At 44.9% G+C, this 18,332-nt stretch overlaps 1 protein-coding gene across 1 annotated transcript in view; it reads right to left on the reverse strand.

The window, feature by feature from the left end:
- Nucleotides 1–5,929: 5,929 nt before the first annotated feature.
- The window catches only part of LOC115114711 (ephrin type-A receptor 4-like), a 76,144-nt gene continuing 63,741 nt past the window's right edge, over nt 5,930–18,332 (reverse strand). The window contains exons 7-18 of the mRNA XM_029643181.2: nt 17,693–17,817; nt 16,773–16,932; nt 16,518–16,629; nt 10,855–10,913; nt 10,617–10,730; nt 10,257–10,442; nt 10,050–10,111; nt 9,754–9,963; nt 9,393–9,569; nt 9,090–9,280; nt 8,790–8,948; nt 5,930–8,055 (exon numbers count right to left, since the gene is read on the reverse strand). Of these exons, the coding sequence (XP_029499041.2) occupies nt 7,926–8,055; nt 8,790–8,948; nt 9,090–9,280; nt 9,393–9,569; nt 9,754–9,963; nt 10,050–10,111; nt 10,257–10,442; nt 10,617–10,730; nt 10,855–10,913; nt 16,518–16,629; nt 16,773–16,932; nt 17,693–17,817 (1,685 nt within the window). The 3' untranslated portion in view covers nt 5,930–7,925. The remainder of the gene's footprint in view (nt 8,056–8,789; nt 8,949–9,089; nt 9,281–9,392; nt 9,570–9,753; nt 9,964–10,049; nt 10,112–10,256; nt 10,443–10,616; nt 10,731–10,854; nt 10,914–16,517; nt 16,630–16,772; nt 16,933–17,692; nt 17,818–18,332) is intronic.

The raw sequence follows: 18,332 nt of genomic DNA on the forward strand, positions 1-18,332 counted from the left end.
CCTGACTGACTGCGTGTATTGGTTCCTGACTTCCCTGAACAGTTGCATATCGCGGGGACTGTTCGATGCTATTGCAGTCCGCCACAGGATGTTTTTGTGCTGGTCGAGGGCAGTCAGGTCTGGAGTGAACCAAGGGCTGTATCTGTTCTTAGTTCTGCATTTTTTGAACGGAGCATGCTTATCTAAAATGGTGAGGAAGTTACTCTTAAATAATGACCAGGCATCCTCAACTGACGGGATGAGGTCAATGTCCTTCCAGGATACCCGGGCCAGGTCGATTAGAAAGGCCTGCTCACAGAAGTGTTTTAGGGAGCGTTTGACAGTGATGAGGGGTGGTCGTTTGACTGCGGCACCGTAGCGGATACAGGCAATGAGGCAGTGGTCGCTGAGATCCTGGTTGAAGACAGCGGAGGTGTATTTGGAGGGCCAGTTGGTCAGGATGACGTCTATGAGGGTGCCCTTGCTTACAGAGTTAGGGTTGTACCTGGTGGGTTCCTTGATGATTTGTGTGAGATTGAGGGCATCTAGCTTAGATTGTAGGACTGCCGGGGTGTTAAGCATATCCCAGTTTAGGTCACCTAACAGAACAAACTCTGAAGCTAGATGGGGGGCAATCAGTTCACAAATGGTGTCCAGGGCACAGCTGGGAGCTGAGGGGGGTCGGTAGCAGGCGGCAACAGTGAGAGACTTATTTCTGGAGAGAGTAATTTTCAGAATTAGTAGTTCGAACTGTTTGGGTATGGACCTGGAAAGTATGACATTACTTTGCAGGCTATCTCTGCAGTAGACTGCAACTCCTCCCCCTTTGGCAGTTCTATCTTGACGGAAGATGTTATAGTTGGGTATGGAAATCTCTGAATTTTTGGTGGCCTTCCTGAGCCAGGATTCAGACACGGCAAGGACATCAGGGTTAGCAGAGTGTGCTAAAGCAGTGAGTAAAACAAACTTAGGGAGGAGGCTTCTGATGTTGACATGCATGAAACCAAGGCTTTTTCGATCACAGAAGTCAACAAATGAGGGTGCATGGGGACATGCAGGGCCTGGGTTTACCTCCACATCACCCGCGGAACAGAGAAGGAGTAGTATGAGGGTGCGGCTAAAGGCTCTCAAAACTGGCTCGCCTAGAGCGTTGGGGACAGAGAATAAGAGGAGCAGGTTTCTGGGCATGGTAGAATATATTCAGGGCATAATGCGCAGACAGGGGTATGGTGGGGTGCGGGTATGGCGGAGGTAAGCCCAGGCACTGGGTGATGATGAGAGAGGTTTTATCTCTGGACATGCTGGTTGTAATGGGTGAGGTCACCGCATATGTGGGAGGTGGGACAAAGGGGGTATCAGGGGTATGAGGAGTGGGACTAGGGGCTCCATTGTGAACTAAAACAATGATAACTAACCTGAGCAACAGTATACAAGGCATATTGACATTTGAGAGAGACATACAGCGAGGCATACAGTAATCACATGTGTTGAATTCGGAAAGCTAGCTAAAACAGTGGGTGAGACAACAGCTATTCAGCTAGCATAACAACAGCAGGTAAAATGGCATTGACTAGGCAACGGGGCCGACAGATAAAACGAACAAGCAGAATGGAGTACCGTGATTAATGGACAGTCCAGCGTGCATCAGCTATGTAGCCAAGTGATCAGAGTCCAGGGGCAGCGGTGGATGGGGCAGGGGGGCTGGACTGGCGAGTGTTATCCAGGTTAAGAAACTAACAATAGTTAGCTGGTTAGCTTCTGGAGGTTCTTGAGTGTGTTCTAAAAATGAAAAATAATAGCGATTCCGTATCACATTGGGTGAGGCAGGTTTCCAGAAGGTATAAACAAATTTTTAAAAATCGGGAAGAGATAGAAAGTACATATGGGCCACTGCGTGTTTGGGATGCGTCGATGCAGACGGTTAGCAGGCCTGTGCTAACAAGCTAACAGATTAGCAGGCCGGGGTAAACAAGGTAGTAGTTAGCGGACCTGGGTTAAACAAGCTAGCAGTTAGCATGCCGAATTAGCAAGCAAGGAGATAGCGAGGGCTAGAGAGTTAGCCTTTGGAGGACGTCGCGGTGGGGTGAGTCTGTTTATTCCTCTTAATGCAGTGACATCGATAGACCGGTCGTGAGTCCGGGTATTGTAGCCCAGGAGTATGCTAGGAGCACAGGAGGTCTGGCCGGGTTAGCTTCAAGCTACGTGGGTGGAAACGCTAGCCAGGAGTAATCGACCAGGGTTGCGGTTTAGCTCGATAGCTAGTTGTGAAGATCCAGCTGAAAAATGTTCCGTGTACGGTGGGAATCCGGGGATAAAAAATAAATAGGTCCCTTATGCTCTGGTTAGCGTCGCGTTGTTCACACCTTTCTTTGCAGTCTTAATGACGTTCCTAGTCACAATCTCTTTCTCTGAAAATCTATTGTGATCAAATGTCAAATTATCCTTCAATGTCCTAAATGCATTATCACGATCATTGATGGCCTTAACACATGCTTCGGCCCACCAAGGAACCATTGTCCGTCTACCATCCCCTGTGCTTCGGACCCACCGAGGAACCATCGTCCGTCTACCATCCCCTGTGCTTCGGCCCACCAAGGAACCATTGTCCGTCTACCATCCCCTGTACTTCGGACCCACCGAGGAACCATCGTCCGTCTACCATCCCCTGTGCTTCGGCCCACCAAGGAACCATCGTCCGTCTAACATCCCCTGTGCTTCAGCCCACCACGGAACCATCGTCCGTCTAACATCCCCTGTGCTTCGGGCCCACCACGGAACCATCGTCCGTCTACCATCCCCTGTGCTTCGGGCCCACCAAGGAACCATCGTCTGTCTACCATTCCCTGTACTTCGGACCCACCAAGGAACCATCATCCGTCTACAATCCCCTGTGCTTCAGCCCACCAAGGAACCATCGTCAGTCTACCATCCCGTGCTTCAGCCCACCACGGAACCATCGTCCGTCTACCATCCCCTGTTCTTCGGGCCCACCACGGAACCATCGTCCTTCTACCATCCCCTGTTCTTCGGGCCCACCGAGGAACCATCGTCCGTCTACCATCCCCTGTTCTTCGGGCCCACCACGGAACCATCGTCCGTCTACCATCCCCTGTGCTTCGGACCCACCAAGGAACCATCGTCTGTCTACCATTCCCTGTACTTCGGACCCACCAAGGAACCATCATCCGTCTACAATCCCCTGTACTTCGGCCCACCAAGGAACCATCGTCCGTCTACCATCCCCCGGCCTATTGGAAAAGCCAATAAGAAAGGATCCAATATGCCGGAATTCATAGACGTAGCAGTCTTCTACTGACCCATTGACATGAAGTGTCAAATAGTTCCCAGTTTGTTTTGTCAAAGCACTGTGACCAGGTCCCTTTTCTGAAAACAAATGTCAAGGTCATTGTTGCACATAACTGGGAAATGGTCACCCCCCTAATGTAGATTCTGACTTCACATCCCACTCACATATACCAGCAATGGAGGACGCTACTTACGTAATATCTAAACCTGACGATGTACCTCTAGTCACATTGACCCGTGTCCCCCGACCATCATTGATACAAACTCGTCCCCTCCCCTCCCTAAAATCTTCAACCACAATCACAATGTTTATTTAAACAACAGATGAATGTGTTACTGCCGTGCTTCATCTAGCAGCATAACCAAATGACCTGCATTGCAGCTGAGATTACATTAAAAGTAAATGGTGCGAGTGATCAGTGCTGTTTGAGATTCTGCGCAGATTATTAAAGCAATTGTGAAGATCTCCACAGACCTGCGATGACCTACACTATTGCATGCTATCTTGAACATGAACGCTTTATTTGATTGCATAAGAAGAAATGTATAGTTACAGTAACCTCAAAATATGTCCATGCATGTGTTACTCATTTTAGTTTGTATGATATCCTTAACTTCAGGCTTTTTACTGCATTACAAAAGTAATATTGAATTGTGTTCAGTTGATAACGCAACCAAACATCAACATCTAAAAGGAGATGTACTGCTTGGATAGTTCCATTTCAGCCACTGGTTTAATAATCCCATTCTTTAACTTTTATTTTTGGTTTAGTTGGAGACATGAATCCAACATATCATTTGTTAACTTGTTGAATTGTGTTGTTGTCAACGCAACCAAATATCAACATTTGAAGGATATTTACAGTATCTTCTGCAAACTCATAATTTACATGTTCGATTCACATCTCCATCTCAAACCAAAATTAAAGTGTAGGTTAGTATAGGTTATAGTATAAGATAAAGTACAGGACTAAATCAAATCTAACTTTGAATGCACTTTAAATAAAGTTTGATTTAGTTCTATTTTTATACTTCGATTTTCTGTTTGAGATTGAGATGTAAATCCACCATATAAACTATTAATTTGTAAACAAACTGGAATTAAAGACAGACTAAGTCAGTGGCACAGATGGAACTATCCAAGCAGAAGACTCTCTCCACTGGCTTCCAGTTGAAGCTCGCATCCGCTACAAGACCATGGTGCTTGCCTACGGAGCTGTGAGGGGAACGGCACCTCAGTACCTCCAGGCTCTGATCAGGCCCTACACCCAAACAAGGGCACTGCGTTCATCCACCTCTGGCCTGCTCGCCTCCCTACCACTGAGGAAGTACAGTTCCCGCTCAGCCCAGTCAAAACTGTTCGCTGCTCTGGCCCCCCAATGGTGGAACAAACTCCCTCACGACGCCAGGACAGCGGAGTCAATCACCACCTTCCGGAGACACCTGAAACCCCACCTCTTTCAGGAATACCTAGGATAGGATAAAGTAATCCTTCTCACCCCCCTTAAAAGATTTAGATGCACTATTGTAAAGTGGCTGTTCCACTGGATGTCTTAAGGTGAACGCACCAATTTGTAAGTCGCTCTGGATAAGAGCGTCTGCTAAATGACTTAAATGTAATGTAAATGTTCGAACTGGCGAGAGCTTTCCGAGCTAAAGGTTAGCTGATGACCAGTTAGCCGAAGACCGCTAGCATAGCTGGTGGTTAGCTTCAGTTGAGGGGTTCCGGTTCCGAAGTAAATATAAATACTTTAGGAAAAGTAGCTACATTGGGTGAGGCGGGTTGCAGGAGAGTATTTGGAAGCTTAGGTTTAGCAAAATGTTTTTAAAGATATGCGAAGAAAAATATCTAAAACGAAACGAAAAAGAGACGATATTTACAGAGAGACGATACGTCAGGACGACTTACTGCTACGCCATCTTGGATCTGGTAGAGTGGGTGTGCCTGTATTCATATGACAAGATGTGTTTTGTGTGAGAAGCAGTGTGTCTAAGGACGTTAACAGGATCAACTCTTCAAAAAGACTGTCACAGAATATCTCTGCGCTGCACCCCTAACCCACAGGGCAGCTGTGTGTCCGTGTGTGTGTCTGTGTCAGTCAGATCTCATGTAAAACCCTGGTGTAGAATGTCTGAGTATCCAAGGTGATTTGCCTGTTGTCTCCAGCTGGCAAGATTTTTATTTAATCCAAAATCAAATGAACAAATATCCCAGATTTGAATGTGAAATTGAGGTTTGGTTTTGTGCAAGCAGTTGCTCAAGTGACACATATCCCTGAGTACACCATGTTCTGTACTGCTATGTATGTTAGTCCCCTGTCCTATATCTATTCTGTCCATGTGTAGTTCTCTCCTGTTGTGTGTGTGTGTGTGTGTGTGTGTGTGTGTGTGTGTGTGTGTGTGTGTGTGTGTGTGTGTGTGTCACAGTGTGTGTTTAGCAGATGGCACGCTCCACACCACTGAACGTTTTAACAGAACGCCTCCCAGCACCCTTCACTTGAATCCACCTGGCTTTGCCGCCGCTGGCCAGAACACACTAGTGAACACTCTTCTCTTCGTTACATACACACAAACACACACTTCCCAGTCACACACACTCTGCCGCATCAGTGTCAAAAATAAGTTATGACAGATGCAGACCATCTCAGTTTGGACATTTATTACAATGCAATATGTCAGTCAGTCATTTTCCATTTTCCTATTTTACAATTTACAACCCAGATAATTAGAAGACTATAAATAGAATGAAATGCTTCATGTACCTGAATTCATTTTCAAACAATGACATTTACAAAGACATAGAATACCTACAGTATATGCTAATCGTTGACTAGATAAAACCATTGTTAGTGTGTTCATCCTCAATAAAAAAGGCATTGAGAGCTTGGCACAATAAATTCTATCACATAACACTCTCCTCCATCTTCCTGTCTTTGCATATCCAAAACTGGTCCTCAAAGACAAGCACACGCGCACACACATACACACACACACACACACACACACACACACACACACACACACACACACACACACACACACACACACACACACACACACACACACACACACACACACACACACAGCGTGATGCTTCAGAACTACACTTCCTCAGCTTGTCCTAAGTTTCTGTTGACTTTCAGAAATCCTTCAAATGTTTCAGATAGAGCCCAAAGCTCCACAACAGCTACAACATCTCTCCTCTACCAGCTGAAAATTTGACAACATTCTGTCACGGTTCAGATATGATAAACAGCACATTTGCACAATGACAATATATAGACTATCGTAGACATATGAAATGCCTTAGGCCATACTTGGTGGACATTCAACTCCTGGTTTATTCATTGAACTCTGCTTCACTATAGACTTACAAGTCCTTGTTGATGAATGGATGTAGCACTTATTAGTACTTGTCAACAAAGTTCAATGGATGGACTACTCCTTAGTGGGTATGGGAGTTGGAGTCCTTGTATTGTATTAGAGATTAATGAGTAGTGTGGTCCTGAAATGCATATGTGGCAAATTGGAGACATATATTCTGTTTGTGTAGTGGAGATCAAAAACAAATGTTTATCTGAACGGAAAACATTGGCACCAATCTGAACTAGGGCTGGGCAATATATCAAATGCCTGTATCGCAAAATCAAGTTATCTTTTTTGATAACCTTCTTATTTCCTCTTGTTCTCATGTTATCTTTTTGGTCTTGTCTCCTTCGCTCCCTCTGTGCTGTGTGCACCTTCCCATTTACACCAGAGATCTGTATATAATGACGAGATGCTCATGTTTCTGCCCTAACAATGAGAGGCGATAACAATTCAGCTGTTCTGCCTTGTAAGCTAGCAAATAAATCCAATTTGGCAAAATGTGAAATATAAAGATTACTCCGTAGGACGTGGACTGGTGCTTGAGAGATGGTTTATAATCTTCTGTGATGCCTTCTACAAGAAGTTAGTCATTATTTATGAATGTGCATTATGCATGCTTCTGGTTATTACATTTGTAACAAAATTAGCATTTTCATAGACAGACTTGAAAGCCATATCAGTGATTATTGCAAAAAAAGAAGGTTAAACTATTTTTTTGAAAATAATACAATAATTAGTGAAATGTAGTGTATTTTATCTTTATACAACAACGCTTATTTAGAGAAAACCTTTTAAAAATGGATATATGTGAAAAAAATGACCAAGCATTGATTTTAAGGCCATATCGCCCAGCCGAACTCTAAACAAACTACCGAAACGTTTCGCACATGACATAAAAGTCAGGATGACTGTGACCAACATTGTCGTGTCATAAAGTCACCAAAAAAATAAAATAATCAAGAGCAGTTAATTTTCTTTTTTTTTTACACAGACACGTATGTACAAAAAGTAAACAGAACAAGAGACGGAAAGTTCCGTTGGTTCCACTGAAACAAACAGCTTCTTCAGCCTCAGGTCAATCCTCAGGGCATAGTTCAAAGGTTATATGGTTTATAAAAGTGCCTCTTTTCTCTCCTCCGTTCATATTTTCTGTTGTAGGGTTTGTTTGTTGACGTTATTCCTTATGAAAATCTCAATCTAAAGTGCATGGATGACGTAAATGGAATTCATTAAAACAAATGTCTGTTTCTGTTTTATATCCATTCACTGGCTCAGACGGGAACCATACTGTCCTGCATCTGTTCCTGTATTTGTTGCATGTGGGACAGCAATACCTGCTGCACACTGGCAAGGATCTGGTCCTGGTGTGATGGTGTGACGATTCCTATACTGGCCATGTCCCTGTAAACATAGTACAACACACAATTAGGCATGTTGGGAGTTGAAAACAGCATGCTCACGGACACACAAAATGAGAGAGAAAAAGAGAAAGAGAATAGGAGAGACAGAGAGACTATTGAGAAAGGCCACCGTAGGCAGACCTGGCTCTCAAGAGAAGACAGGCTATGTGCACACTGCCCACAAAATGAGGTGGAAACTGAGCTGCACTTCCTAACCTCCTGCCCAATGTATGACCATATTAGACACATATTTCCTTCAGATGACACAGATCCACAAAGAATTCGAAAAAACAAACACAATTTTGATGAACTCCCATATCTACTGGGTGAAATACCACAGTGTGCCATCACAGCAGCATGATTTGTGACCTGTTGCCACAAGAAAAGGGCAACCAGTGAAGAATGAACACCATTGTAAATACCACACACATTTATGTTTATTTATTTTCCTTTTTGTACTTTTTCTATTTGCTCATCATTACAACACTGTATATATACACAATATGATATTTGAAATGTCTTTATTCTTTTGGAACTTCTGTGAGTGTAATGTTTACTGTTTATTTGTATTGTTTATTTCACTTTTGTATATTATCTACTTCACTTGCTTTGGCAATGTTAACATGCCAATAAAGCCCCTTGAATTGAGAGAGAGGGAGAGAGGGAGACAGAGAGAGAGAGATAGAGGGAGAGAGACAAGGAGAGAGACAGGTAACGAGAGAGAAACCGACTTACTGCTGTGTGAGGGTTAGCAGGCTGTCAGGACTGGTGTATCCAGCAGCAGTGAGGGTGTCTCTGTACATGTCCATCCCTATAGCCTGGAGCCAGTATTCTACTGACCACACCGACACAAACTCTGGACCTCCTACAGGTTCCAATAGAGTGGGAACAGGCCTGCACAGAGACAAAGAAAGAATGAGTTATAGTGAGTCCATGTTATGAAAAAACATTGAAAGGGCCTGCAATGAAAGACATGGTTTCCTGTGTGTGTGTGTGTGTGTGTGTGTGTGTGTGTGTGTGTGTGTGTGTGTGTACCTCTCCCCTCCTGTCCTCCTCAGTGTGGTGGTTGGGTTGCGGATGAGTTTATCCAGAATGTTGAGGATCTGCGTGAAACTGGGTCTTTGTATTCTGTCTCTCTGCCAGCAATCTAACATCAGTTGGTGCAGACAAACTGGACAGTCCATAGGTGGGGGCAGACGGTAACCCTCATCTATCGCTTTTATCACCTAGAGAGAGGGGGAGAAAGGGATCAAGTGGGTAAGAAAGCATGTTTAACTAACTTTGTCTAACTGTTCAACTTAGTTTCTGTCCTGTTTTTGAGTTTTAACACACACTTACATCCTGGTTACTCATGTCCCAATATGGCCGTTCTCCATATGACATCACCTCCCACATGACCACGCCGTAGCTCCATGTGTCAGAGGCTGGAGTGAACTTCCTGTAGGCGATGGCCTCTGGAGCAGTCCACCTGATGGGGATCTTCCCCCCTGGAGAGTGGTACGTCCCAGTCACCTCCTGTAACACATGGAAGAGAATGAGAAAATGAGAAATTAGGATCCACGGGTGCTAAGGACCCACATTTAAAAGATGAGTGATCTAACAGTCATTGAAACCTTATCTTGCATAATAAATCATTACTCCAGACAAGTAATATACATGTTTAGGGTCTATGTTCTTTCCTGTGTTTCTGTGTTCTTACCTGTGTGGTGTATGCTGCCTCAGACTCATCCTCCAGTACTCGTGACAGGCCAAAGTCAGACACCTTACACACCAGGTTGCTGTTGACCAAGATGTTGCGTGCGGCCAGGTCTCGGTGAACGTAGCTCATGTCAGACAGGTACTTCATGCCCGACACGATGCCACGCAGCATGCCCACCAGCTGGATCACTGTGAACTGACCGTCGTGTTTCTAACGGAGAAAGACAATATAGACATTAGAATAGAGTTTACAGTGTGAACACAGAGATACATACTCTCTCTCATTCTCCTTCTTACCCTGAGGAAGGTGTTGAGGGATCCATTCTCCATGTACTCTGTGATGATCATCACTGGTTTACCTGAACAGGAGACAAACAAACAGCGATTAAGCCAGGGTGGAGTTCCACAAAGATCAGTTTTGGGTTCCCTGCTTTTACTTTATAAATGAAGAAAGAACCTGTAAATCTCTGCTTCGATTGGTCAAAGTAGCTGTTAATCACTCACATCGTGTGACCACACCCTCCAGTCTGATGATGTTTGGGTGGTCGAACTGTCCCATGATGCTGGCCTCAGAGAGGAAGTCCCGCCTCTGTTTGTCAGCGTATCCTGCCTTCAGACTCTTTATGGCCACGTAGATCTCCCTCTTCCCCTGGAGCCGCAGACGGCCACTACACACCTCCCCGAACTCACCTACAACGCACATAGATAAACACAATATCAATAACTACACACCTCCCCAAACTCACCTACAACACACACACACACACACACACACACACACACACACACACATACACACACACACACACACACACACACAAACACAGATGATTTATTGTCCGTGTGTGTGTCAGGCTCCCTTACCGATGCCAATTACTTTCTCTATGTGTATGTTGGAGGCGTCAATCTCTTTGGCAAAATCATGGACAGCCTGGTCCGGGTCCTCATAGGTGAAGGGGTCCACGTATATCCTCACACCTTCAGATGGAGAGGGATAGGGAAGGAGGGGGGGAAGGGAGATGGTTTGAGAAAATAAATTGGAAGGGAGGGATGCTCACATGAGTATGTGCTCGGCCATGTTTGTTTGTGTGTGGGGTCTTACCTGGGTTTAAATGTTTCTCCTCCTCTAAGTCCTGCTTAGCTTTGCTGTATTGTCCCCTCCTGAAATAACAGAGGTAGAGAATGAAGTAGTGAAGGGAACAGAACACAGCTCGCTAACAGGTAGAAGGAGGACAGGGCGATGGAGGGAGAATAGTGACTTAGGAAGAAGGAGAGGGGGATGGAGGGAGAATAGTGACTTAATGGGATGGAGGGAGAATAGTGACTTAGGAAGAAGGAGATGGGGGATGGAGGGAGAATAGTGACTTAGGAAGAAGGAGAGGGGGGATGGAGGGAGAATAGTGACTTAATGGGATGGAGGGAGAATAGTGACTTAGGAAGAAGGAGAGGGGGATGGAGGGAGAATAGTGACTTAACGGGATGGAGGGAGAATAGTGACTTAGGAAGAAGGAGAGGGGGGATGGATGGAGAATAGTGACTTATGAAGAAGGAGATGGGGGATTGAGGGAGAATAGTGACTTAATGGGATGGAGGGAGCATAGTGACTTAGGAAGAAGGAGAGGGGGATGGAGGGAGAATAGTGACTTAACGGGATGGAGGGAGAATAGTGACTTAGGAAGAAGGAGAGGGGGATGGAGGGAGAATAGTGACTTAATGGGATGGAGGGTGAATAGTAATTTAGGAAGAAGGAGAGGGGGATGGAAGGAGAAAATGAGTTGTGTGTGCAGGTGTGTGTGTGTGCGCGTGTGACACCTTAGTCCTGAGAGCCACTCTCAGTATAAAGCAACCTCAAGGGAGAGGTTGTGTGTGTGTGGGGAGGCAAGGGGGAGTTGATACAGGGGCTGTGTTTTTGTGGACACTAATAATAAAATCAGGGACAAGGGGATTACCAGGTGAGAAATCAGGCCTTTAGGAAACACTGTCTCTTTTAGGACAAATCAAATCAAATGTTATTTGTCAGATGCGCCGAATACAACATCTGACCATCTAGACCTTACAGTGAAATTCTTACTTACAAGCCCTTAATCAACAATTCAGTTTTAAGAAGTGTTAAGAAACTATTTACTAAAATGAACTGAAGTAAAAAATAAAAATAATAAAAATAACAAATAATTAAGGAGCGACAATAAAATAACTGTAGCGAGGCAATATACAGGGGATACCAGTACAAAGTCAATGTGCGGGGGCACCGGTTAGTCGAGGTAATAGGTACACTACCATTCAAAAGTTTGGGGCCACTTAGAAATCTCCTTGTTTTTGAAAGAACAGCAAATGTTTTGTCCATTAAAATAAAAATTTATCAGAAATACAGTGTAGACATTGTTAATATTGTAAATGACTTTTGTAGCTGGAAACGGCTGACTTTTTTATGGAATATCTACATAGGCGTACAGAGGGCCATTATCAGCAACCATCACTCCTGTGTTCCAATGGCACGTTGTGTTAGCTGATCCAAGTTTATCATTTTAAAAAGGCTAATTGATCATTAGAAAACACTTTTGCAATTATGTTAGCACAGCTGAAAAGAAGCAATAAAACTGGCCTTTTTTTAGACTAGTTGAGTATCTGGAGCATCAGCATTTGTGGGTTCGATTACAGGCTCATAATGACCAGAAAAAAACAACTTTCTTCTGAAACTCATCAGTCTATTCTTGTTCTGAGAAATGAAGGCTATTCCATGCGAGAAACTGCCAAGAAACTGAATATCTCATACAACGCTGTGTCCTACTCCCTTCACAGAACAGCACACACTGGCTCTAACCAGAATAGAAAGAGGAGTGGGAGGCACCGGTGCACAACTGAGCAAGAGGACAAGTACATCAGAGTATCTAGTTTGAGAAACAGACACCTCACAAGTACTCAACTTGCAGCTTCATTAAATAGAGACGGGTGCTTTGCAGGTACTATGTCAACAGTGAAGAGGCAACTCCGGGATGCTGGCCTTCCAATCAGACTTGCAAAGAAAAAGCCATATCTCAGACCGCCAATAAAAACAAAGGATTAAGATGGGCAAAAGAACAGACACTGGACAGAGGAAGATTGGAAAAAAGTGTTATGGACAGAGAAATCTAAGTTTGAGGTGTTTGGATCACAAAGCATGCTGGAGGCAATGTGATGGTCTGGGGGTGCTTTGGTGGTGGTAAAGTGGGAGATTTGTACAGGGTAAAAGGGATCTTGAAGAAGGAAAGCTATAACTCCATTTTGCAACGCCAAGCCATACCCTGTGGATGGCACTTAATTGGGGGCGATTTCCTCCTACAACAGGACAATGACCCAAAGCACAGCTCCAAACTCTGCAAGAACTATTAGGGAAGAAGCAGTCAGCTGGTATTCTGTCTATAATGGCGTGGCCAGCACAGTCATCAGATCTCAACCCTATTGAGCTGTAAGAGCAGCTTGACCGTATGGTACGTAAGAAGTGCCCATCCAGCCAAACCAGCTTGTGGGAGGTGCTTCAGGAAGCACAGGGTGAAATCTCTTCAGATTACCTCAACAAATTGACAACTAGAATGTCCAAGGCTGTAATTGCTGCAAATTAAGGATTATTTGACAAAAGCAAAGTTTGAAGGACACAATTATTATTTAAATTAAAAATAATGATTTATAATATTGTTCAATGTCTTATATTTCCTATTAATTTTGTAACTCATTTCATGTATGTTTTCATGGAAAACGACATTTCGAAGTGACCCCAAACATTTGAACGGTAGTGTACATGTAGGTAGAGGTAAAGTGACTATGCATGGGTAATAAACAGAGAGTAGCAGCAGAGTAAAAATGGGGGTGGAGGTCAATGCAAATAGTCTGGGTAGCCATTTGATTAGCTGTTCAGGAGTCTTATGGCTTGGGGGTAGAAGCTGTTAAGAAGCCTTTTGAACCTAGACTTGGTACTCCTGTACCGCTTGCCGTGCGGTAGCAGAGAGAACAGTCTATGACTAGGGTGGCTGGAGTCGCTGGAAATTTCTTGTGCTCGACCCTTCAGAGGCCTTCCTCTGACACTGCCTGGTATAGAGGTCCTGGATGGCAGGAACCTTGGCCCCAGTGATGTACTGGGCCGAACACACTACCCTCTGTAGTGCCTTACAGTCGGAGGGCAACCAGTTGCCATGCCAGGTGGTGATGCAACCAGTCAGGTTGCTCTTGATGGTGCAGCTGTAGAACTTTTTAAGGATCTGAGGACCCATAACAAATCTTTCCAGTCTCCTGAGGGGGAATAGGTTGTGTCGTGCCCTCTTTATGACTGTCTTGGTGTTTGGACCATGAAAGTTTGTTGGTGATGTGGACACCAAGGAACTTGAAGCTCTCAACCTGCTCCACTAAAGCTCCGTCGATGAGAATGGAGGCGTGTTCGGTCCTCCTTTTCCTGTAGTCCACAATCATCTCCTTTGTCTTGATCACATTGAGGGAGAGGTTGTTATTCTGGCACAACACTGCCAGGTCTCTGACCTCCTCCTTATAGGCTGTCTCATCGCTGTTGGTGATCAGACCTACCACTAATGTGTTGTCGGTCAACTTAACAATGGTGTTGGTGTTGTGCTTGGCCATGCAGTCATGGGTAAACAGGGAGTACAGGAGGGTACTGAGCAAGCACCCGAGGGGCTCCCGTGCTGAGGATCAGCGTGGCAGAGGTGTTGTTGCCTACCCCTACTACCTGGGGGCGGCCCGTCAGGAAGTCTTAGGATCCAGTTGCAGAGGGAGGTGTTTAGTCCCAGGGTCCTTAGCTTAGTGATGAGCTTGGAGGGCACTATGGTGTTGAACGCTGAACTATAGTCAATTCTCACGTGGGTGTTCCTTTTGTCCAGGTGGGAAAGAGCAGTGTGGAGTGCCATATAGATTGCATCATCTGTGGATCTTTTGGGGTGGGTCTAGGGTTTCAGGGATAATGGTGTTGATGTGAGCCATGACCAGCCTTTCAAAGCACTTCATGGCTACAGACATGAGTGCTACGGGTTGGTAGTCATTTAGGCAGGTTCGTGTTCTTGGGCACAGGTACTATGGTGGTCTGCTTGAAACATGTTGGCATTATAGACTCGGTCAGAGACAGGTTGAAAATGTCAGTGAAGACACTTGCCAGTTGGTCAGCGCATGCTCGGAGTACACGTCCTGGTAATTTGTCTGGCCCTGCGGCCTTGTGAATGTTAACCTGGTTTACTCACATTGGCTACGGAGAGTCGCCCGGAACAGCTGATGCTCTCATGCATGCTTCAGTGTTGCTTGACTCGAAGAGAGCATAGAAGTTATTTAGCTCATCTGCTAGGCTTGTGTCACTAGGCAACTCACGGCTGTGCTTCCCTTTGTAGTCTGTTAGAGTTTGCAAGCCCTGCCACATCCAAAAAGCATCAGAGCCGGTGTAGTACGATTCAATCTTAGTCCTGTATTGATGTTTTGCCTGTTTGATGGTTCGTCAGAGGGCATAGCGGGATTTCTTATAAGCGTCTGGGTTAGAGTCCCGCTCCTTGAAAGCGGCAGCTTTACCCTTTAGCTCAGTGAGGATGTTGCCTGTAATACATGGCTTCTGTTTGCGGTATGTACGTACGGTCACTGTGGGGACGATGTCATCGATGCACTTATTGATGAAGCCAGTGACTGATGTGATATACTCCTCAATGCCATTTGAAGAATCCTGGAACATATTCCAGTCTGTCCTAGTAAAACAGTCCTGTAGCTTAGCATCCTCGGTATCCGACCACTTCCTTGAGCGACTCACTGGTACTTCCTGCTTTAGTTCGGGAGGATAGAGTTATTGTCAGATTTGCCAAATTGAGGGCGAGGGAGAGCTTTGTACGCGTCTCTGTGTGTGGAGTAAATGTGGTCTAGAGTTTTTTCCCCCCTGGTTGCACATTTAACATGCTGGTAGAAATTAGGTAAAAAATAAATAATTATTCCATGCATTAAAGTCCCCGGCCACTAGGAGCGCCACCTCGATGAGCATTTTCTTGTTTGCTTATTGCCTTATACAGCTCGTTGAGTGCTGTCTTAGTGCCAGCATCGGTTTGTGGTGATAGACAGCTACAAAAAATATAGATGAGAACTCTTGGTAAATAGTGTGGTCTACAGCTTATCATGAGAAACTCTACCTCAGGTGAGCCAAACCTTGAGACTTCCTTAAGATTTCGTGCACCAGCTGTTATTTACAAATAGACATAGACTGCCACCCCGTGTCTTAGCGGATGCAGCTGTTCTATCTTCCCGATGGACCGAAAACCAAGCTAGCTGTATGTTATCCATGTCATCGTTCAGCCACGACTCGGTGAAACACAAGATATTACAGTGTTTGGTAGGATAATCTTGATCGGGGCTCATCCATTTTGTTACCCAATAATTGCACGTTGGCTAATAGGACTGATGGTAGAGGGGGATTACTCACTAGCCGTACTTACACCCCGACCTTCGTCACCGATATCTCTGTCTCTTCTTCATGCGATTGACGGGGATTTGGGCCTTGGAAAAAATATTTGTCCGTATGAGGTGGGTAATCGCTGTCCTGATTTCCAGAAGCTCTTTTCGGTCATAAGAGACAGTGGCAGAAACATTATGTACAATATAAGTTACAAAAAAAACACACACAATAGCACAATTGGTTAGGAGTCCGTAACATGGCAGCCATCTCCTCCTGGTGCCATCATACACACGGTCTCCTTTTGGACATACTGCCTCCTTTAGGACACACTATGTATGTTTCCCTGTGGCTGTGTGTGTGTGTACCTGTGGCTGATGATGAAGACTGTGGTAGAGATGAGCAGTAGAACCACACCCCCACTGATTGACAGTAGGAGAAGGGTGGAGTTAGCGGCATTACCAATCAGAGGCAAGGGATCTGACAGAGGGAGGAGACAACAGGTCACAAACCAGGACATTTTCATTCAAAAACAGGTACATATTTTATCAATATCCATAGCTCTATAAAAATAGACAAATAGAATATCATATAATATGAAATAATAGAACATAGTGTTGTACCTGAGTTGGTGGAAAACTCAAAGGGGGCGCTGAACTCTCCGTATCCGGCGGCCGTGCGAGCTCGCACTTGAAATACGTACACAGTGAGTGGGTTTAGCCCAGTGATATCAGCACTACGGGATGCCGTCTTCATAATGCGGTAGGACCTCTCCTTCTGATTCTGATTGGATAGGAGGAAAAGAGTTGAGGGACATGTCAATGTCCACTATATGAAGCGTTCCAATCCAGTACATCATACTAAAATACAACCCATTGTAATTGGCAAGCAAAAATAAAATGGGTAAAAGATGTGAACATGATTCTAAAATGTAACTTGAAGTTGCAGAACAATGTTTTCTGTGGTTCTGGAGGGAAATTCCTCTCCCTATGGCCTACAATCACAAAACTATTCAAGCAAGGAAACACACAAAAACATTGCCACACAGTCACAAATCCCTCCCACAGCTTGCCCATCTCTTATCTACATTGCCTCAAACTCTCTTTTTTTCTCTCCCAACATATCTTTTCTCGTATTCTCTCCCTCCATTTCTGCAGGTTAGCGTTTTGTGAAATGTATCTTGTTCTGGAGGCAGCTCTGCAGTGGTCACTAGCTGGCACAGCCAAAGTCACAACATTTGAACCCTAACCACATTGCTAACCCTAAAGCCTAACCCTAAAAAATATATTTTTGTTTTCACAAATTTTTACACCCAGTTCTGCCTCCAGGACAAGAGGCTATCCTTTTCTGTGTCAAACACAAGGAAAGCTTTGAAGATAGTTTATTGGTTATTTTATAGGTCTATTGATTATTTTATAGGTCTATTGATAACAGTTGAAGCAGTTGAAAACTTATACACTCACAGATACACATAACACACAGTTACAATAGGTTTCCATAGGATATCTGATTTCTGAACCGCGGTTCCCACGAGACACCTTACCTTCTCGTAGTACTTGACCTCATACTCAAGGATGACCCCGTTGGGCCGGTCGGGCTGTTGCCATGCCAACGACACATCGTGCCTGGTGACATCACTGGCCTGGATGGACGTGACTGGGGAGGGAGCTGTGAGTGAGAGGGAGAGAGGAGAGAAAGAGGGGTACACAAGTTGAAGAATGAACACTTCTTAACAACCGCTTGCTTAACCCGGAATCCAGCCGCACCAATGTGTCGGAGGAAACACTGTTCAACTGCCTGCAGGCACCGGGCCCTCCACAAGGAGTCTCTAGAGCGCGATGAGCCAAGTAAAGCCCCCCGGCCAAACCCGGACAATGCTGGGCCAATTATGTGCCGCCCTATGGGACTCCTGATCACGGGCGGTTGTGATGCAGCCTGGGATCAAACCTAGGTCTGTAGCGAAGCCTCTAGCACTGCGATGTAGTGCCTTAGACCGCTGCATTTTTTCCACACTTCCATCAGGCAGTTAAAGTAGGTGTGTCTACTGCTATCTGTGACTCAAAGACAAAATACTAGATGAAATGTCAGAATAATGGTAGAGAGAATGATTTATTTCAGCTTTTATTTATTTCATTACATTCCCAGTGGGTCAGAAGTTAACATACACTCAATTAGTATTTGGT

Source organism: Oncorhynchus nerka, linkage group LG9b (genome assembly GCF_034236695.1).
Source record: "Oncorhynchus nerka isolate Pitt River linkage group LG9b, Oner_Uvic_2.0, whole genome shotgun sequence".
NCBI lineage: Eukaryota > Metazoa > Chordata > Actinopteri > Salmoniformes > Salmonidae > Oncorhynchus > Oncorhynchus nerka.